The sequence below is a fragment of the Nuphar pumila genome, chromosome 6 (genome assembly GCF_984573655.1).
Source record: "Nuphar pumila chromosome 6, dmNupPumi1.hap1.1, whole genome shotgun sequence".
NCBI classification, from domain to species: Eukaryota; Viridiplantae; Streptophyta; class Magnoliopsida; order Nymphaeales; family Nymphaeaceae; genus Nuphar; species Nuphar pumila.
Window position 1 is genome coordinate 12,095,869 of NC_143254.1, and position 15,642 is coordinate 12,111,510.

At 36.0% G+C, this 15,642-nt stretch overlaps 1 protein-coding gene across 1 annotated transcript in view; it reads right to left on the reverse strand.

Moving 5' to 3' along the window:
* Positions 1-1,175: 1,175 nt before the first annotated feature.
* Positions 1,176-15,642, reverse strand: part of LOC149833975 (protein VACUOLELESS1-like) — a 32,717-nt gene continuing 18,250 nt past the window's right edge. The window contains exons 12-15 of the mRNA XM_090011151.1: positions 2,750-2,879; positions 2,557-2,659; positions 1,964-2,061; positions 1,176-1,542 (exon numbers count right to left, since the gene is read on the reverse strand). Coding sequence (XP_089867277.1) covers positions 1,378-1,542; positions 1,964-2,061; positions 2,557-2,659; positions 2,750-2,879 — 496 coding nt within the window. The 3' untranslated portion in view covers positions 1,176-1,377. The remainder of the gene's footprint in view (positions 1,543-1,963; positions 2,062-2,556; positions 2,660-2,749; positions 2,880-15,642) is intronic.

Below are 15,642 nucleotides of genomic sequence, written 5' to 3' on the forward strand. Positions count from 1 at the left end.
TTTCCACTACATCACATCACCTAGCTTATGAAGGACCCTAATTACATTAAAAAGATCGCCAAATTCAATAGGCCAATCACCAACGAACTAATACACCCACGCAATGGAACTGTTGGAAATCCCCCTCCTTTGGCAGCTATCAAAGCTGATGTAAACCTGTTGTTTGACAGAAGCCTTGCCCCTTGAGGGCCTTTGCGAACTGCCACAACAACCTCGTGAACGATGGAAAATTCAGGCATAATGTAATCAGATGATGAGAATGCAGCACCTATAAAGAGAGAAACACCATCTGAATTTCAAACAGGCACGGCCATTCTGGTTCCAGCCGAATCCTCATGAGATAGAAAAGAAAAACCAGGACTGAATTCCTCTCAAGGGGGCACCCACTTGACTGTCATGATACCAAATTGCTACCACGCATCTACTTTATGTCTAACTTCATCTGCCCAAGGGATCTTCTTGTTGTTTTCATGACAAGCACTCCATGTTTCCTTCCAAAATCTGGGAATGGAATAGTCTTCACCATCATGAATAGACCTATCCTTTCCTTACTGACCAAAATTTTCAGATGATTATGTCACTTACTGGTGGAGCATGTCAAAAGGATAAGGTTCATATAGCCCTCCTTTTTAACGCCAAAATCCCCCTAATGCTTCACTCATTCACTCTTCATTTTCTGATGTATCCCACTGAGCGCCTTCCATTTCCTATTGGAGGTTCAATGACAAATGGAATATTCACAGTCCAAAGACGCAAATACGGATCCTAAAATGGAAACATTTCCAAGCCTCAAGGCACCACTGATGCTCAACCAAGCAACTCTCTCTCTCTCTCTCTCTCTCTCTCTAAGGGGTTCTTGGTTGCACCCAAATGTCCAGAAAACTTGGACATGGAAATTTTGTTCTGCTCCATAATGCAATATCCCAAAATCATTCCAGTTTTCTGAAAAAGTGGGTGCATCTTTACACTCTAAAAATCTAAACCCCGCATTTTGGACACCTAACATCATTCGTAGGTAGAGATTAAAAGGGATTTAGATGACAAGATGGCTTGCCGATTGTGGTGCAAACTAGCTTGGATACGTGAAACCTTGCTTTGCACCAATCCAATAGGTCTGTTCTTAATCAAACATCAAGAGGCTGATGCTTCCAAATAGCAATCGTTAGGCAAGATGTCTTTTTAAACCAATTATTTATTGAGCATTTTACAGGATACAAGCCAAAGACCATGACTTGATATTGGGAAAAGGAAAAAAAAGCCGAAGACCATGACTGAAGTATAGCACACTGAACAACATACAAGAAAAGAAATATGGATTCCCTTTTCTGTTTTCTTCTCTCAATGGACAAAGATATTACACAAACAAAAACCAAAAACTTAAGAAACTCCTTGGATTGATAATCGTTCACGCAGGGTATCAAAAATTGCAGTGGCTGCCGTGTTCTGGGCAAATGTTGACTTCAAGCGGCCAAGCAACTCACCATCTTTTGCCTGTGATGCAGCATCTGCAGCTTCCTTTGCCATGCCAATGCGAGCATATGCCTGTCATAGACAATTTGATTAACAGCAAACATATAAAGATGATATGCAACACAATTTTAAGTTATCTGAACCAAGCAGTGTATACGCTTGAACAACTTATGCCAACTGCACAATGGCCATGGGCAAATTCTTGACATGTATCATGCACCATCCATCTCCACAACAGACAGCGCTTGGGATCAAGCAAATACATTACTATTGTCAGCTCATCTCGATGACCTTAACTACAAAGGTGCCACATATGCATGGAAATTGGCATAAAACACAATATATGATATTTTCAGTTAGAGAGGCATGTCACTAACAACCATAATGAACTTAACCCACCCAAATGAGTTGCAAGTGAAGAAAAAGTATGAAAAGACAACAAAATACCAAAAAAAAAAGTTAAAAAGAACCCCTTTTGAGAAGAAATTCATACTTCAGCTCTTTCCCGAGGATCTGCCAGCTTTGGGATGTACTTGAGAGCTTCGTTTTTCTCATCAGCATCGATACATGCTTCCACAAAAGGCTTGTAACCTATTCATCTCAAAAACAACAAATGTAAAGCACACGATTGTGATATTACAAATAGAAGCCAACCAATGAATCGCATGCATATGTGGAGAGTGAAATCAGCTTCAAAATTTCATTGTAAAGCATTATGAGGACAAAAGCTATTCAATACTAAGGATTTTAAGATGCAGTCTTGACAGGATACAGGCACACGAGGACTAGATGACATGAGAAGCACTGCTCACATAAAGGACCTCTAAAACAGTTTGGCAGGGCCCAACACATAAACAGTGCAGGTCATCAACTTAGACAGGTCATCCAAAGTTATCTGAAGTTCTGGACTTTCCAAGTATCAATTTAGCAATATCAGCAATTCATCTATGAATCTTATTCTTCATTTCCTTCTATCCTTGTCATTCAAGCATGTAGAATAGAAGAGGATGTTCAAGCAGGAAATGAACAAAAAGCAGACACTGGATTAAAGTAAGTTGCTCATAAATATACAAAATGATGACATACCTATTGGTGGTTTTTTCTCTTTGGAAAATTTTTCTAGAGCATCCCAATCTCTTATAGTAGCCAAAGCAAAAACTTTAAGCCAATACCAACGCTTCTCAGATACCTGCAAAAAGTATTATCTCAATAAAAATTATAAGATGAAGAAAAGAGAGTAAAAGATGACATAAGAATATTATCAGTAAAGGACTCCAACCTTAAATTCTGTCCTCACTTTCATTGCAGCTCGATGATTACCCAGTACAATACAAGTACGAATTGTATCACTGACACTTGAATCGACAAATATAGCCTGCTTTGTAGTCACTTCTAGTTCATGCTGCAATCTGTAGATTTTACAAGTGCTCTAAGGATCATTATTGGTATCAAAAGAGATGGAAATATGTGATCCAAAGATAGATCGGTAAATCCACTTCTAATATGCATTCTAGATCATGATATCGACCAAAGTTCTGCAAGTTCAGGGTAAGAATAGTGTCACATAAATGTATTGTGCTTGTTAATAGATCAGTTTGCATCATTTCACGGCCACCACACAGGCAGGTCCAACATGGATAATATTTTAACATTCATTTCAGGGAAGAGGTTTTCTGGGTTACAATATTTTGAGTTTATGATATAGCATGTGCTCTTGAAATGTTTCAGAATCGGCCTTAGGTTTGCAGGCCAAAGATTTAAAAACCTTTCCTATCATAAAGGTGTTTCTGTCCAACTAGGGAAAGGAAAGTATGCCCATTGCCCATTTCTTGTTCACAACAGACTTAAGATTGACCCAGAACCTCAACAAAGACCCCAATTGGAGATGCCCATTGTTAAGATAATGTATTTTTTGTATGCACTATTATATATAGTTACATATATAATATATATAGCATGTTTATATATATATATATATATATATATATATATATATATATATATATATATATATATATATTAGTCAACTAAGGTTGACCTTTTCTAGCCATTGGAGGCTAGTCCAATGGCTAAATTTCTAGCTGTTTGACCCTCTCCAATGGCTAGAGGGGATCTCCCTTTTTCCCTCTTCTCTCCTCTCTTCTCTATGAACATGTGGGTGTGTGCATGTGTAAGTGTTGAGAGAGTAATGGGTAGTTTTTAGGCTTTTGTGTGTTTGGGTGTTTTGTAGTGAGGTTGTTTGTAATTTTGTATTTCTTCTTTGTATTATTTGAATTTCATTCTTAATAAAATTATTTATTTTATTAATTATTGTGTTCCATTTTTACTTCTATGGTGAGCTTGTATTCAAATACATTTTATTTTGGCTCTTGGTGTTCATTCCGGAGTGCATTAGGATATGTGCCTTTTTTGCGACATGATATCAGAGCCTAAAGGCATCATGGTCTTGAAGTATTGTTCGTGATCGTGATTCAAAGGAAAAATTCTGACTTGTTAAAAGGCTTGGATTTAAGGCTCTCTCATTCCGGTATGTACATTGTGACGTTATGGCATGTGTTTAAAATGAAATTATTTTGAATTGAATATGTTTTTCATAAATCCATTGAAAGTAGATTTTGTAAAAATTATTGTATCTTGACATATGGTTTTACGTAAACATAAAATTTGATTATAGATAAGAATATTTTGCAAAAGTATGCTGTTTCTAAAAGTCTTATATGTTCTTCATGATTTACAAAATACTAAATTTTATTATATGTCCTTTCTTGTATGACGCTTAATGAGTGTATTCACATGAATCGTCTTGTGATTTTTTTTAATATTATGATGTTTTGATGAATTTTAGCTTGTGATATGCATGATATTTTGAATATATTCTTGTACTCCTTAATATTGTATGCTCTCCATGGTTGTGTAAATGTGTTTACATGATTTTTGAGTTCAAAGCATGATTCTTGATATATTGTGTAAAATTTCTATGTTGAAAAAATATGCTTTAAAATCTTGAATGATTTATACATTGAATCGTAGAGGCTATAAATTGTTTAGAAATATCATCTATGTCACATGGGTGCGGGTGCGGCACTTTAAAAAACCTTGGGTGCGGGGGTGTGGCAGGGCAAAAATGTAAAAAATTATATATATATATATATATATATATATATATATATATATATATATATATACACACAACAACAACAACAACTACGCCTTCATCCCAAAACAATTAGGGTCGGCGATATGAACCAAAAAAGAAAATCATTCTGGGTCCTCCACATGAATCCTTCTCCTCCAATCATTTCTATCCAATGCCATGTCCTCGATGAGGTTCAAAGCATTCATATCCTTTCCTATCATCTCCATCCAAGTCTTCTTAGGCCTACCTCGACCTCTTTTGACTAATATATATATATATATATATATATATATATATATATATATATATATATATATATATAATTTTGAAGTTTTAATTGTTAACATTGTCATAATTTAACAAAAAACAGGGAGGGGCTCGGCCCCTCCCCTGAAATCAGAGGGAGCATGGAGGGGGGCTCGGCCCCTCCCCTGCCGAAAATAGGGAGGGGCTCGGCCCCTCCCCTGCCGAAAATAGGGAGGGGCTCGGCCCCTCCCCTGTCGAAAACAGGAAGGGGCTCGACCCCTCCCCTAAAATCAGAGGGAGCAGGGAGGGGGGCTCGGCCCCTCCCCTGCCAAAAACAGGGAGGGGCTCGGCCCCTCGCCTGAAATCAGAGGGAGCAAGGTGGGGGGCTCGGCCCCTCCCCTGCCGACCCAACAAGAGAGCGAGAGGGAGCAGGGGGGCTCGGCCCCCTCCCCTGCCGACCCAACAAGAGAGCGAGAGGGAGCAGAGGGGCTCGGCCCCTCCCCTGCCGACCCAACAAGAGAGCGAGAGGGAGCAGGGGGGGCTCGACCACTCCCCTGTCGACCCAACAAGAGAGCGAGAGGGAGCAGGGGGGGATCGGCCCCTCCCCTGCCGACCCAACAAGAGAGCGAGAGGGAGCAGGGTACCTGCGACGAGGGAGAGGAGGAGGTGGTGTTGGGCTCCCCTGCGAGACGTCAAGAGGAGAGTAGGCGAGCGAGAGAGCAGAGCTGCACGGGAGAGGAGAGGATTAGGGCAAAAAAAATTGCCCTAATCCTCTTTCGCTGCCCCTTTTGATCGGGCAACAGATTTTTTTTTTACGTTTGAAAATTTGGACAAAAACGACCTTGGGTGCGTTGACCGCACCTAGGGTCGTGTTGACCACACCGGGTGCCGCACCCACATGCGCACCCGCATCGGGTCGCGTCGCGTCGACGCGGGTGCGGCACCTGCTTTGCTGAGTCCCTGTGACTTAGAATATCATGAATATTTTATAGGCTCTCATGAGATTGCGCTATTATGATTGTGTGACTTCAATGTATGACTTTAAGATGTTGCTATATTTAAAACCATTTTATTGGGCAAAATTATTTTGTAAAGGATTAATGATTGATTGAGTATGATCTTCGATGGTTTAAATTTATGAGATTAAGTTCTTATAATTGATGGAATATTATCTCTTACATTATATTCTTGGGTATATGCCATGAGTAGCCTTTGTGATTGTTATACCAACTTATTTTGGATTGCATAAGCATGCCTTATTATCATGTACTTGAATGCATTCTTTTACATATTGTATATGATCTCGTTGTTAACATCCATGTTGTGTTCTTAATGAGTCTCCATATGTGTATATGCCTCTTTGTTAGGCCTTTTTCTTATAAAAAGCTACCACAATTTTTATGTATTGAGCTCTTGCGCCTCTTAATGATCGGTGGTGCTTGAAATCTTTGTGTTTGTGCTTCCGCTTCTTTGGTCCCTTAGTGGACTTATGAGCTAGGGTAGGCTAGCTCCTTGGTCATTCCCTATTGTTTTTTATATAATTTTGTTGCCTTTGCTTGCACAAGATTTATAATATATTGTCAATTGACACCTTGTTTGCACATGATTACATCATATCCTAAAAATCTTTATTGAAACTGATTTGAAATAATGTTTTTCAAGTCATTTATTATTCGAACTCTATTTTCATGAGTCCTGTGTGTTAAAAGTTGTAATCTCATAGACAATCTCATGTAAATATCCCATCATATGTAATCTTTTATTTTTCAGTTTAGTTACAATAGGATAGCTAGTTAATAGGTAGTTTAGTTTTTTACTTTTTTCTTTTTGGACTGATTTGAGCTGGATTGATTTGAGCTTATGCTTTTTGACCAAGTCAAAAAGCAAAAGCTAACTAGACAACCTTAGACTTTTGCTTTTTTACTAAGTCAAAAAGCAAAGTCCAAGAGAGAGCCGTTGGAGAGTTCAACGACTCTCTCTAGCCTCCTTATTACTTGTATAAATATGGGGCAATAACCCATGCTTTTGTATTCACTTTGGATGTGGGTTTTCCCCGCTTGAATGAGATATTTTCCTTTTTTTCTCTCTTGATGTGTATACTTTTTTTGAGCATTTTTTGTGAGTGTATTGAATGAACCCTTGTGTTCATTGAAGAGATCTTTTGTGAGCTTGCTTTTGGAGTTCCGTTTGAAGCTCTATTTCCTCACACTTTGTTGCCATGTTATGGCATTTGGTTGTCTATCATAGAATTTTATATGATGCATAATTTATTTCTGGCATTATAGTTGTTAAAACAAAATTAGCCATTGAGATGAGTTATGTGTGCACCTCAAATCATCTTAGCAATTGGTAATTATCAAAGTTTATGAATGTCGTATTGACACATGTTTTAGATCTAATTGATAGTTGATTGACTTTTGGATCCATGTTGGCTTTGTTTGAACCAGAGATGTCTGTTGGGGTGAGTTGTGTGCATTTCGTTTTTTGTCAATTTAGATTGTTGGCTTATAGTTTCACTCTAACTAACAGTTGTTTGATCTCTGGTTCTATGAGTGTGTTGTATCACTTATTTGTTTATTTGGCCATTATTATTATGTTGGATGCTCATAATTATGTTTATCTGTGATGGCTATCTAATTTTGAAACCATGGTGTTTTGAAAGTTTGTGAAAATTGATATCCTTATTCTTCTTGGTGGCATTAGTTTGTTTCATTACAAGTTCTCTTACCTCGTATACTTTCTCCTATTATGCTTTTTATCTAAGTGTCATTTTACGTAGACAAGAGATATCTATTCATACTTTTATGTGTTTGTTTAGCCCATTAGTGGCATTATGATTATGCTCTTATTCTAGTTGTTGATACACTTATTTTGAGTGTCATTATGTATAGACAATAGATGTTTATTCACACTTTAGTATGTTTGTTTAGCCCATTAGTGACATTATGATTATGTTCTTGGTCTAGTCGTTGATACCCTTATTTTGAGTGTCATTATATGTGGACAAGAGATGTTTATTCACACTTTTGTGTGTTTGTTTAGCCTATTAGTGACACTATAATTATGCTCTTATTCTAGTCATTGATACACTTATTTTGAGTGTCATTATATGTAGACAAGAGATGTTTTCAATGTAGCGAGTATGTGCACTCATTGGTTATGCTCTTGTTTTAGTGGTTGATACACTTGAATTTTGAGGTCTTGTCAGGTGATTGCTTGTGGTGGTCAAACTATTATCAAGATTTGCAAATATCATTCATTATGTGAGATTTCTAAATCTCTCCATAAAACTTCTAAATTTTACTACTCATTTGCTCTTGTATGGGAAATGGTTATTGAAATATTTTCATGCATTTTGCATTGAATATGCTTTAATTGAATAATCAAGGATATGTTAAATACATGTTTTGCATAAATTTAATTAATGTTGTTCTAAGCATATGTTAATGAAAGATCTCTTATATTTTGCTTGTAACTTTCTTGTTGGTTTGTATCTTCATTGTGAGATTCTTTGGTCTAAGCATTTCTTGATATTTGTGGGATTTTAAATCTCTTCATATTTCTTGAAAGATTGTCATTATTATCTCTTAAAAAGTAGTCCATAAGTGACTTTTTCATTGGTTCTAAATTATTTCATGGTTCATTTATATATGCATTAATTGTGTGGTTAATATTGCTTCTAATTGATCCATGTTTATTTACATATTCTGTTGTGTAAAATGATTTGTTGTTGAAAGAAAATCTATCTATAAGTACTTTACTCTCCTTTGGGAAATTTTGTGGTTTAAACTCTTTTGTGAGTTATTTCTTCATCGTATTGATGTTGTTTGAAAAATCCATACTTGTTATGCATTAATGTGTTTTTTGTGATAGATATATATATGTATTAACTTTGAATAATGCATAATTTTCATGAATGATTAAAGTGATCAATGATTTTATCTTTATGATATTTTATGCTTGCATCTCTCTTTTGAATAATATGCAATTATGTTATGTAAATTAAGAACTATATTTTCTTAAAAATTATCTATTGAAAGAAGCTATGTTATATAGGTGCGGGTGTGGATGCAGGTACGGCGATGCGGCGCTTTAAAAAAACTTGGGTGCGAGGAGGGTATGTTGTAATCAAACAAGAGTGCACTATTACAACGCCAACGAAAGGCTACACAAGTGCACGAATATAAAATGGTCACTAATGGACCAATAACAATCTCACGAAAGTGATACCGACAAATCACTCTCACAAAAAATAGCACAAGGCTTAAAGCCAAAGGAGAGTTTTATAAACACACAAAAATGCTTTTGAAAAGCATTGTATACAAAAGAGAGGTGAGGCTCTATAAATGTACTATTTATAGAGCCTCACGTAATGAATTGGAGGCAGTCCAGCAGACGTTGAACTGTCTCCCAACAGTCAAAAAATCTAACATGTACATACCAAAAAACAGAAAAAATAAAAAGTGAACAGAAAATAAAAAGTACATTTTAGTCCTTAGTGGACTGTTCTAAATAAAAGGACAAAAATACCCTTGTCAGGTATTTGTATACATTTAATTTTTACACTCCCCCTCAAACTTACAATGAAATCACCGAAAGTTTGCTAAGAAGATACAAAAATCTAGGCAAAGGAAGAGCTTTGGTGAAGAAGTCTGCAATCTGAAATTCAGATTGAACATATGGCAATGTAATAGTCCCCTTCAAATATTCTTCGCGAACATAGTGATTATTCATCTCAATGTGTTTTGTTCACTCATGGAAGGTAATGATTGGTGGCAATGTATATGGCACTTTTGTTGTCGCAACATAATTTTGAAGGCTCTGAAATATCAACTCCCATATCTGAGAGTAATGCACGCATCCACACAACTTCAGTGGTTGTTGTAGCCATTGCCCTATACTCAGCTTCAATGGAGGATAAAGACACCTTTTGTTGTTTCTTGCATCGCCAAGAAATAAGATAATCACTTAAAAAACACAAAAATCAGTTGTTGAGTGACGGTTATTGGGATCTCCTCCCCAGTCAGAATCAGTATAAGCAATAAGATTTAAAGATGAGAAAGATGATAGGAATAGCCCCTTAGAAATAGTTTTCTTGATGTATCGAACTATTCTTAACACGGCACTCATGTAAACGATGTGAGTGCATGTTGAAACTGACTGACATTGTGTACAGCATGCGCAATATCAGGTCTAGAAATAGAAAGGTACATTAGTGATCCGATAAGTTGTCTATAAGGTATTGGATCATCTAATAGTACTCCATCTTCAGCTCTCATTTTTGCATTTATCATCTCAGGTGTATCCGCACACTTTGTATCAGTGATTCCCGAACGTGCAACAATATCTGCTGCAAACTTGATTTGAGATAAAATGTATCCCCTTAGCGAGTAAGTCACTTCAATGCCTAGAAAATATCTCAAAAAACCAAGATCAGTCATATCAAAAGATTTTTTAAATATAACTTTAATTTTTTCAATTTCCTTTTGATCATTGTCAGTAATGATCATATCATCAACAAACAAAAGAAGAAGAATAAGAGAGGTACCTGTAAATCTTATAAACAAAGTAGTGTCAGTGTAGCAGGATTTAAAACCAAATTTCAATATGGTATTACTAAACCAATCATACCATCTTTAGGAGCTTGCTTAAGCCCATACAAAGCCTTTTGAAGTCGAAGAACCATGCCCTTTTCAATAGTCAAACCGGGGGAATGATCCTTGTACACTTCTTCAGTTAAATTTTCATTCAGGAATGCATTTTTAACATCTAATTGATAAATAGGTCATTTTCTAATGGGCGCTACTGCAACTAAAGTCTTAATTGTGGTCATACGAGCTACTGGAGCAAATGTCTCCTCATAATCTATTACATATTCTTGGGAGTATCATTTTACAACTAATCGTGCTTTATACTTTTCTAGGGACCCATCACTTTTTGTTTTGATTTTAAAGACCCATTTACACCCTATGGTCTTCTTACCATTGGGAAGAGGCTGAATAGTCCAGTTATAGGCTTTATGTAGAGCATCTAACTCTATCTTCATGGCTTCTACCCACTCATCTATGTTTTTAGCTTCATTGTAGTTAGATGGTTCATGATATGCATGGACAACTAGAAGATAAGCTCTATAATTTGGAGTAAAAGATTCATATGATACAAATCTATCTGGAGGCCTATGGATTCGTTCAAATCTCCTTACACTAGTTTCCTCGATATTTGTTAATTGATTATATCTTTCTAAGGCACACGGATGCTCCCCAATACTATGTCTAGAATATTGTAAGAGATTTTGGCATGGTTCTCTATCTTCATTAGAGTCATTAATAGATTCGACATTTTCAACGTCATTAACAATTTTATTATTTGATTTAGGTAGTAAATCAAATAAAAAGGCATACTCGGCTTCTTCTTTGGGTTTTTCAAAATCAAATCCGTTTTCTTTTTCAAGAAAAGTGACATTTATGGACACATAAAGTTTATCATTTGTTTGATCATAGCATCGATAGCCTTTTTTATTCTCAGCATATCCAAGAAAGACACATTTTATGGCTTTGGGAGAGAGTTTGTTATATTTTTCAAGAAGTACAAAACACTTACATCCAAATATTCTTAGTCTTTTCAAGTCATGAGAGATTTTAAAAAGTTTTTCAATTAGAGAGTTGTTTTCCAAAACTTGACAGACAAGGCAACGGTAAGTGCAGCTTCGGCCCAAAATTGTTTTGGAATATTCTTTGAGATAAGAAGAGTTCTAGCAGTCTCAATAATGTGACAATGTTTTCTTTCAAAAATTTCATTTTGTTGAGGAGTCCTTGGACAAGATCGTTGGTGTAAAATCCTATGAGTTTTTAGATATATGATTGAAATTCATTTGAGAGAAACTCTCCCCCTGAGTTGGAGCGGAAGACTTTAATATTTGTTTTAAATTGGTTTACAACAAGGTTATGAAAATTTTTAAAACACGAAAAAACTTCTGATTTAAGTTTAAGCAAATCCAAGTATGTCTACTGAAATCATCTATGAATGTAACATAATATGAATACCCCCCTTTTGACATAACAGGAGCGAGACCCCACACATCCGAGTGCACCAATTCAAAGATTTCACTAGAGGAAGTTCTTGATCCAAAAGGTATCATTTTCATTTTAACAAGCATACAATCTTCACATACAAAATCTTTATCTTTACAAAAAAATTTCAAAAATGGAAACTGAGATAATTTGGATATACTTGGATGTCCTAATCTTTTATGCCAAAGATCCAAATCCATGTCTTTGACATGATTACAAAAAGATTTTTTTGGTAAACATAAAAAATCCATATAATAGAGATCTCCTCTTCTATGGCCTTGCCCAATCAGCTTCCCTAACTGAAGATCCTGCACCCAACATGCCTTAGATGAGAAGAATACTTTACACCCATCATCTAAAATTTGAGAAACTGAAAAAAGGTTTAAATCTAATTTTGAAATGACCCTTACATTTGGAACAATTTTTTTTTTAAGGTGTCTTTAAGATTTTCGATGCTTTTGACTTTTAAAGAAGTGCCATCGACGGTTGACACACATGAAAAGTATGAATTGGTGCAATCGGATAAAAGGGATTCATTATATGTCATATGAAAAGATGCTCCCGAATCCAAAATCCAATTGGACTTACCTGGAGAAGAAGATGAAGAGATGGCGGCACCCGATGTAGTAGTAGCCTTAATGATATTTGAAACAGCCTCCGCTATTTGGGCAATTGTCAAATCATTGAAATTGCTTTCTTTCTTGATATCTTGAGTTTCTTCACTTAGAACGGCTACTTTCTTGAATTTGGGGCAATCCGATCCTTATGTGTCCCGATTCCTTACAATGATGACATATGATTTTGCCCTTGTATCCGTCGTAATGTCCTTCCCCATTGGTTTTTCGTTCAAAATGAGGGGGTTTATATGTTTTTACAAAGTTCCCGGCTCTTGCCATGGCAAGAACCTCATCATTTGACTTGTGCATGACAAGTCTTGTTTCCTCTTGCCAAATTTGCGCAAGAGCATCACTTATAGAAGGAATTGAGGTCCTATGAAGTAAAGAGGACCAAACTTATTCAAATTCCGGCTGAAGACCATAAAGGTTTGAGTTTTTCTCATTTCAATAGCTGAACCTTCCCATTTAGGTTCTAACATGGCTAATTTATCCCAAATGGGAGATAAAATCTCTCACACTTTTGTCTCCTTGTTTAGCATTACGTACCTTGTCTTGGAGGTAATATAATTTAGCCATATCCTTTTGAATGAAGGAGTTCTTTAAGAAGATCCATGCATCACATGCTTTCTTGAACTTGATAATGTTGGTGGCAATCTTAAATTTCATGGTATTCATAAACCATGAGAGAATTTGAGTGTTGCTTGCTTCCCAATCTTCGAACTTATCTTGGTATTCTTGTAAAGCATTTTTCTTTTCTTCTTCGGACAACACTTTGACTTGATCTTCTTCTCTTCTAGTCAACTTGAGTTGGGGTTCACTCGTGGAACCACTAACAAAGCCCCATAGTTTTTTGCCTTTGATGTGATTCTCCATTACCGTCGCCCACATTAGATAGTTGTTCTCGTTTAGCTTGTATGTGATGATGGAGGCGGCATCTCTTTCTCCCATAATGAATTGCAAAAATTTGAATAAAAGAGTGGCTAACACAAGCGTGAAGGGCACAACAACACAAAGGATTACTAAGAAAGCTTTTTCAAAGACCTCGCTCTGATACCATGTAATCAAACAAGAGTGCACTATTACAACGCCAACGAAAGGCTACACAAGTGCACGAATATAAAATGGTCACTAATGGACCAATAATAATCTCACGAAGGTGATACCGACAAATCACTCTCACAAAAAATAGCACAAGGCTTACGAGAGTTTTATAAACACACAAAAATGCTTTTGAAAAGCATTGTATACAAAAGAGAGGTGAGGCTCTATTTATAGAGCCTCACGTAATGAATGGGAGGCAGTCCAGCAGACGTTGGACTGCCTTCCAATAGTCATTTTTATGACCGTTGGGAGACTGTCTCCCAACAGTCAAAAAATCTGACACATACAGACAAAAAAAACAGAAAAAGTAAAAAGTGAACAGAAAATAAAAATTACATTTCAGTCCCTAGTGGACTATTCTAAATAAAAGGACAAAAGTACCCTTGTCAGGTATTTGTATACACTTAATTTTTACATATGTATATATATATGTATATATATATGTGTGTGTATATATATATATATAATTTTTAACAGTTTTAAGTTATCGTGTGTATGTGTGTGCATTTATGTATTTATATATATATATATATATATATATAATATAGATAAAAATGGACTTGATTAGGGTTAACTTAATCTACTTTTGGATAAAATGGACCTCAATGTGATTGACTTCACCTAACACAAAGGAAGTTGTGTCCAAGTGTCGCACCCGCCTGGGTGCGGGTGCGACGTGGGTGTGGTGCCCTGTTAGAAGAGTCCGTGTTACATAAAAAAGAAGTCTCTCAATGACTATTGTGTTTGAAAATTTAATGATAAATTCTTCTTACTTTAAATATTTTAAAGTGTCTTATTAAATATTTTTTATATTGTATTTTTTGCGTGCTTGACCATCCTCTCTCCATAATATATATAGTTATTTCTAGTTGGTTTTCTCTTTCGCTTTATTTACAGGTTCTCAAAGTATTGGCGTTATTGATGATTCTAGAGACCTTTCGAGCATATCAAGAAAAATATGATATCTCGTGTAATGGTATCACCTTTGTATTTTCAAACATTGTAAGTTTGAGGGGGGTTGTTAAGATAATGTATCTTTTTTATGCACTATTATATATACAACTGTATTTATATACATATATAATATATATTATATATAGTATGTAGATATATATAATATATATATTACATATATATTAGTCAACTTAGATTGACCTTTTCTAGCCATTGGAGGCTAGTCCAACGGCAAAATTTCTAGCTGTTGGACCCTCTCCAACAGCTAGAAGGGATCTCCCTTTTTCCCTCTTCTCTCCTCTCTTCTTTATAAATATGTGCATGTGTAAGTGTTGAAAGAGTGATGGGTAGTTTTTAAGCTTTTGTGTGTTTGAGTGTTTTGCAGTGAGGTTGTTTGTAATTTTGTATTTCTTCTTTGTATTATTTGAATTTCATTCTTAATGAAACTATTCATTTAATTAATTCTTGTGTTCCATTTTTACTTTTATGGTGAGCTTGTATTCAAATACATTTTATTTTGGTTTTTGGTGTTCATTCCGGAGTGCATCGAGATCCATGCTTTTTTTCGTGACACCCATCTGGTGTACAATCTTCTGCAATTTTCACATTTGGTTTATACAAAGGGAGCTTACCTCTACCAATTCTCAAGGATGGGCTCCAATGGCTTCTGCACAGAATGCAGACATCATCTCCAGCTTACCTCTACCAATTCTGATATCCATACTTGCTTGTCTACAAACTACAAGGGAAGCAGCAGCAACCACTGCTCTCTCAAGGAAATGGACATGTTTTGGCTTACCTCCCTGGCCTCATGTTCACCAGTGCATGGATGAAGTGTAAGTGTGGTAATAAGAGGCCATTGTGATTGAACCGATGCCAACAAGAGTTTCCCAGAGAACAAAGATGGTGGGATACTGCACCACCTAAACTCATGCCTAGTTCCACTTCAATTTTGTGAGATCTGAAATATAGTTGAAGATCCTTATGCAGGCTACAATATTGATAGAGATAGTCCTATATTACAGAACAGCCATGAATGCATGTTTGA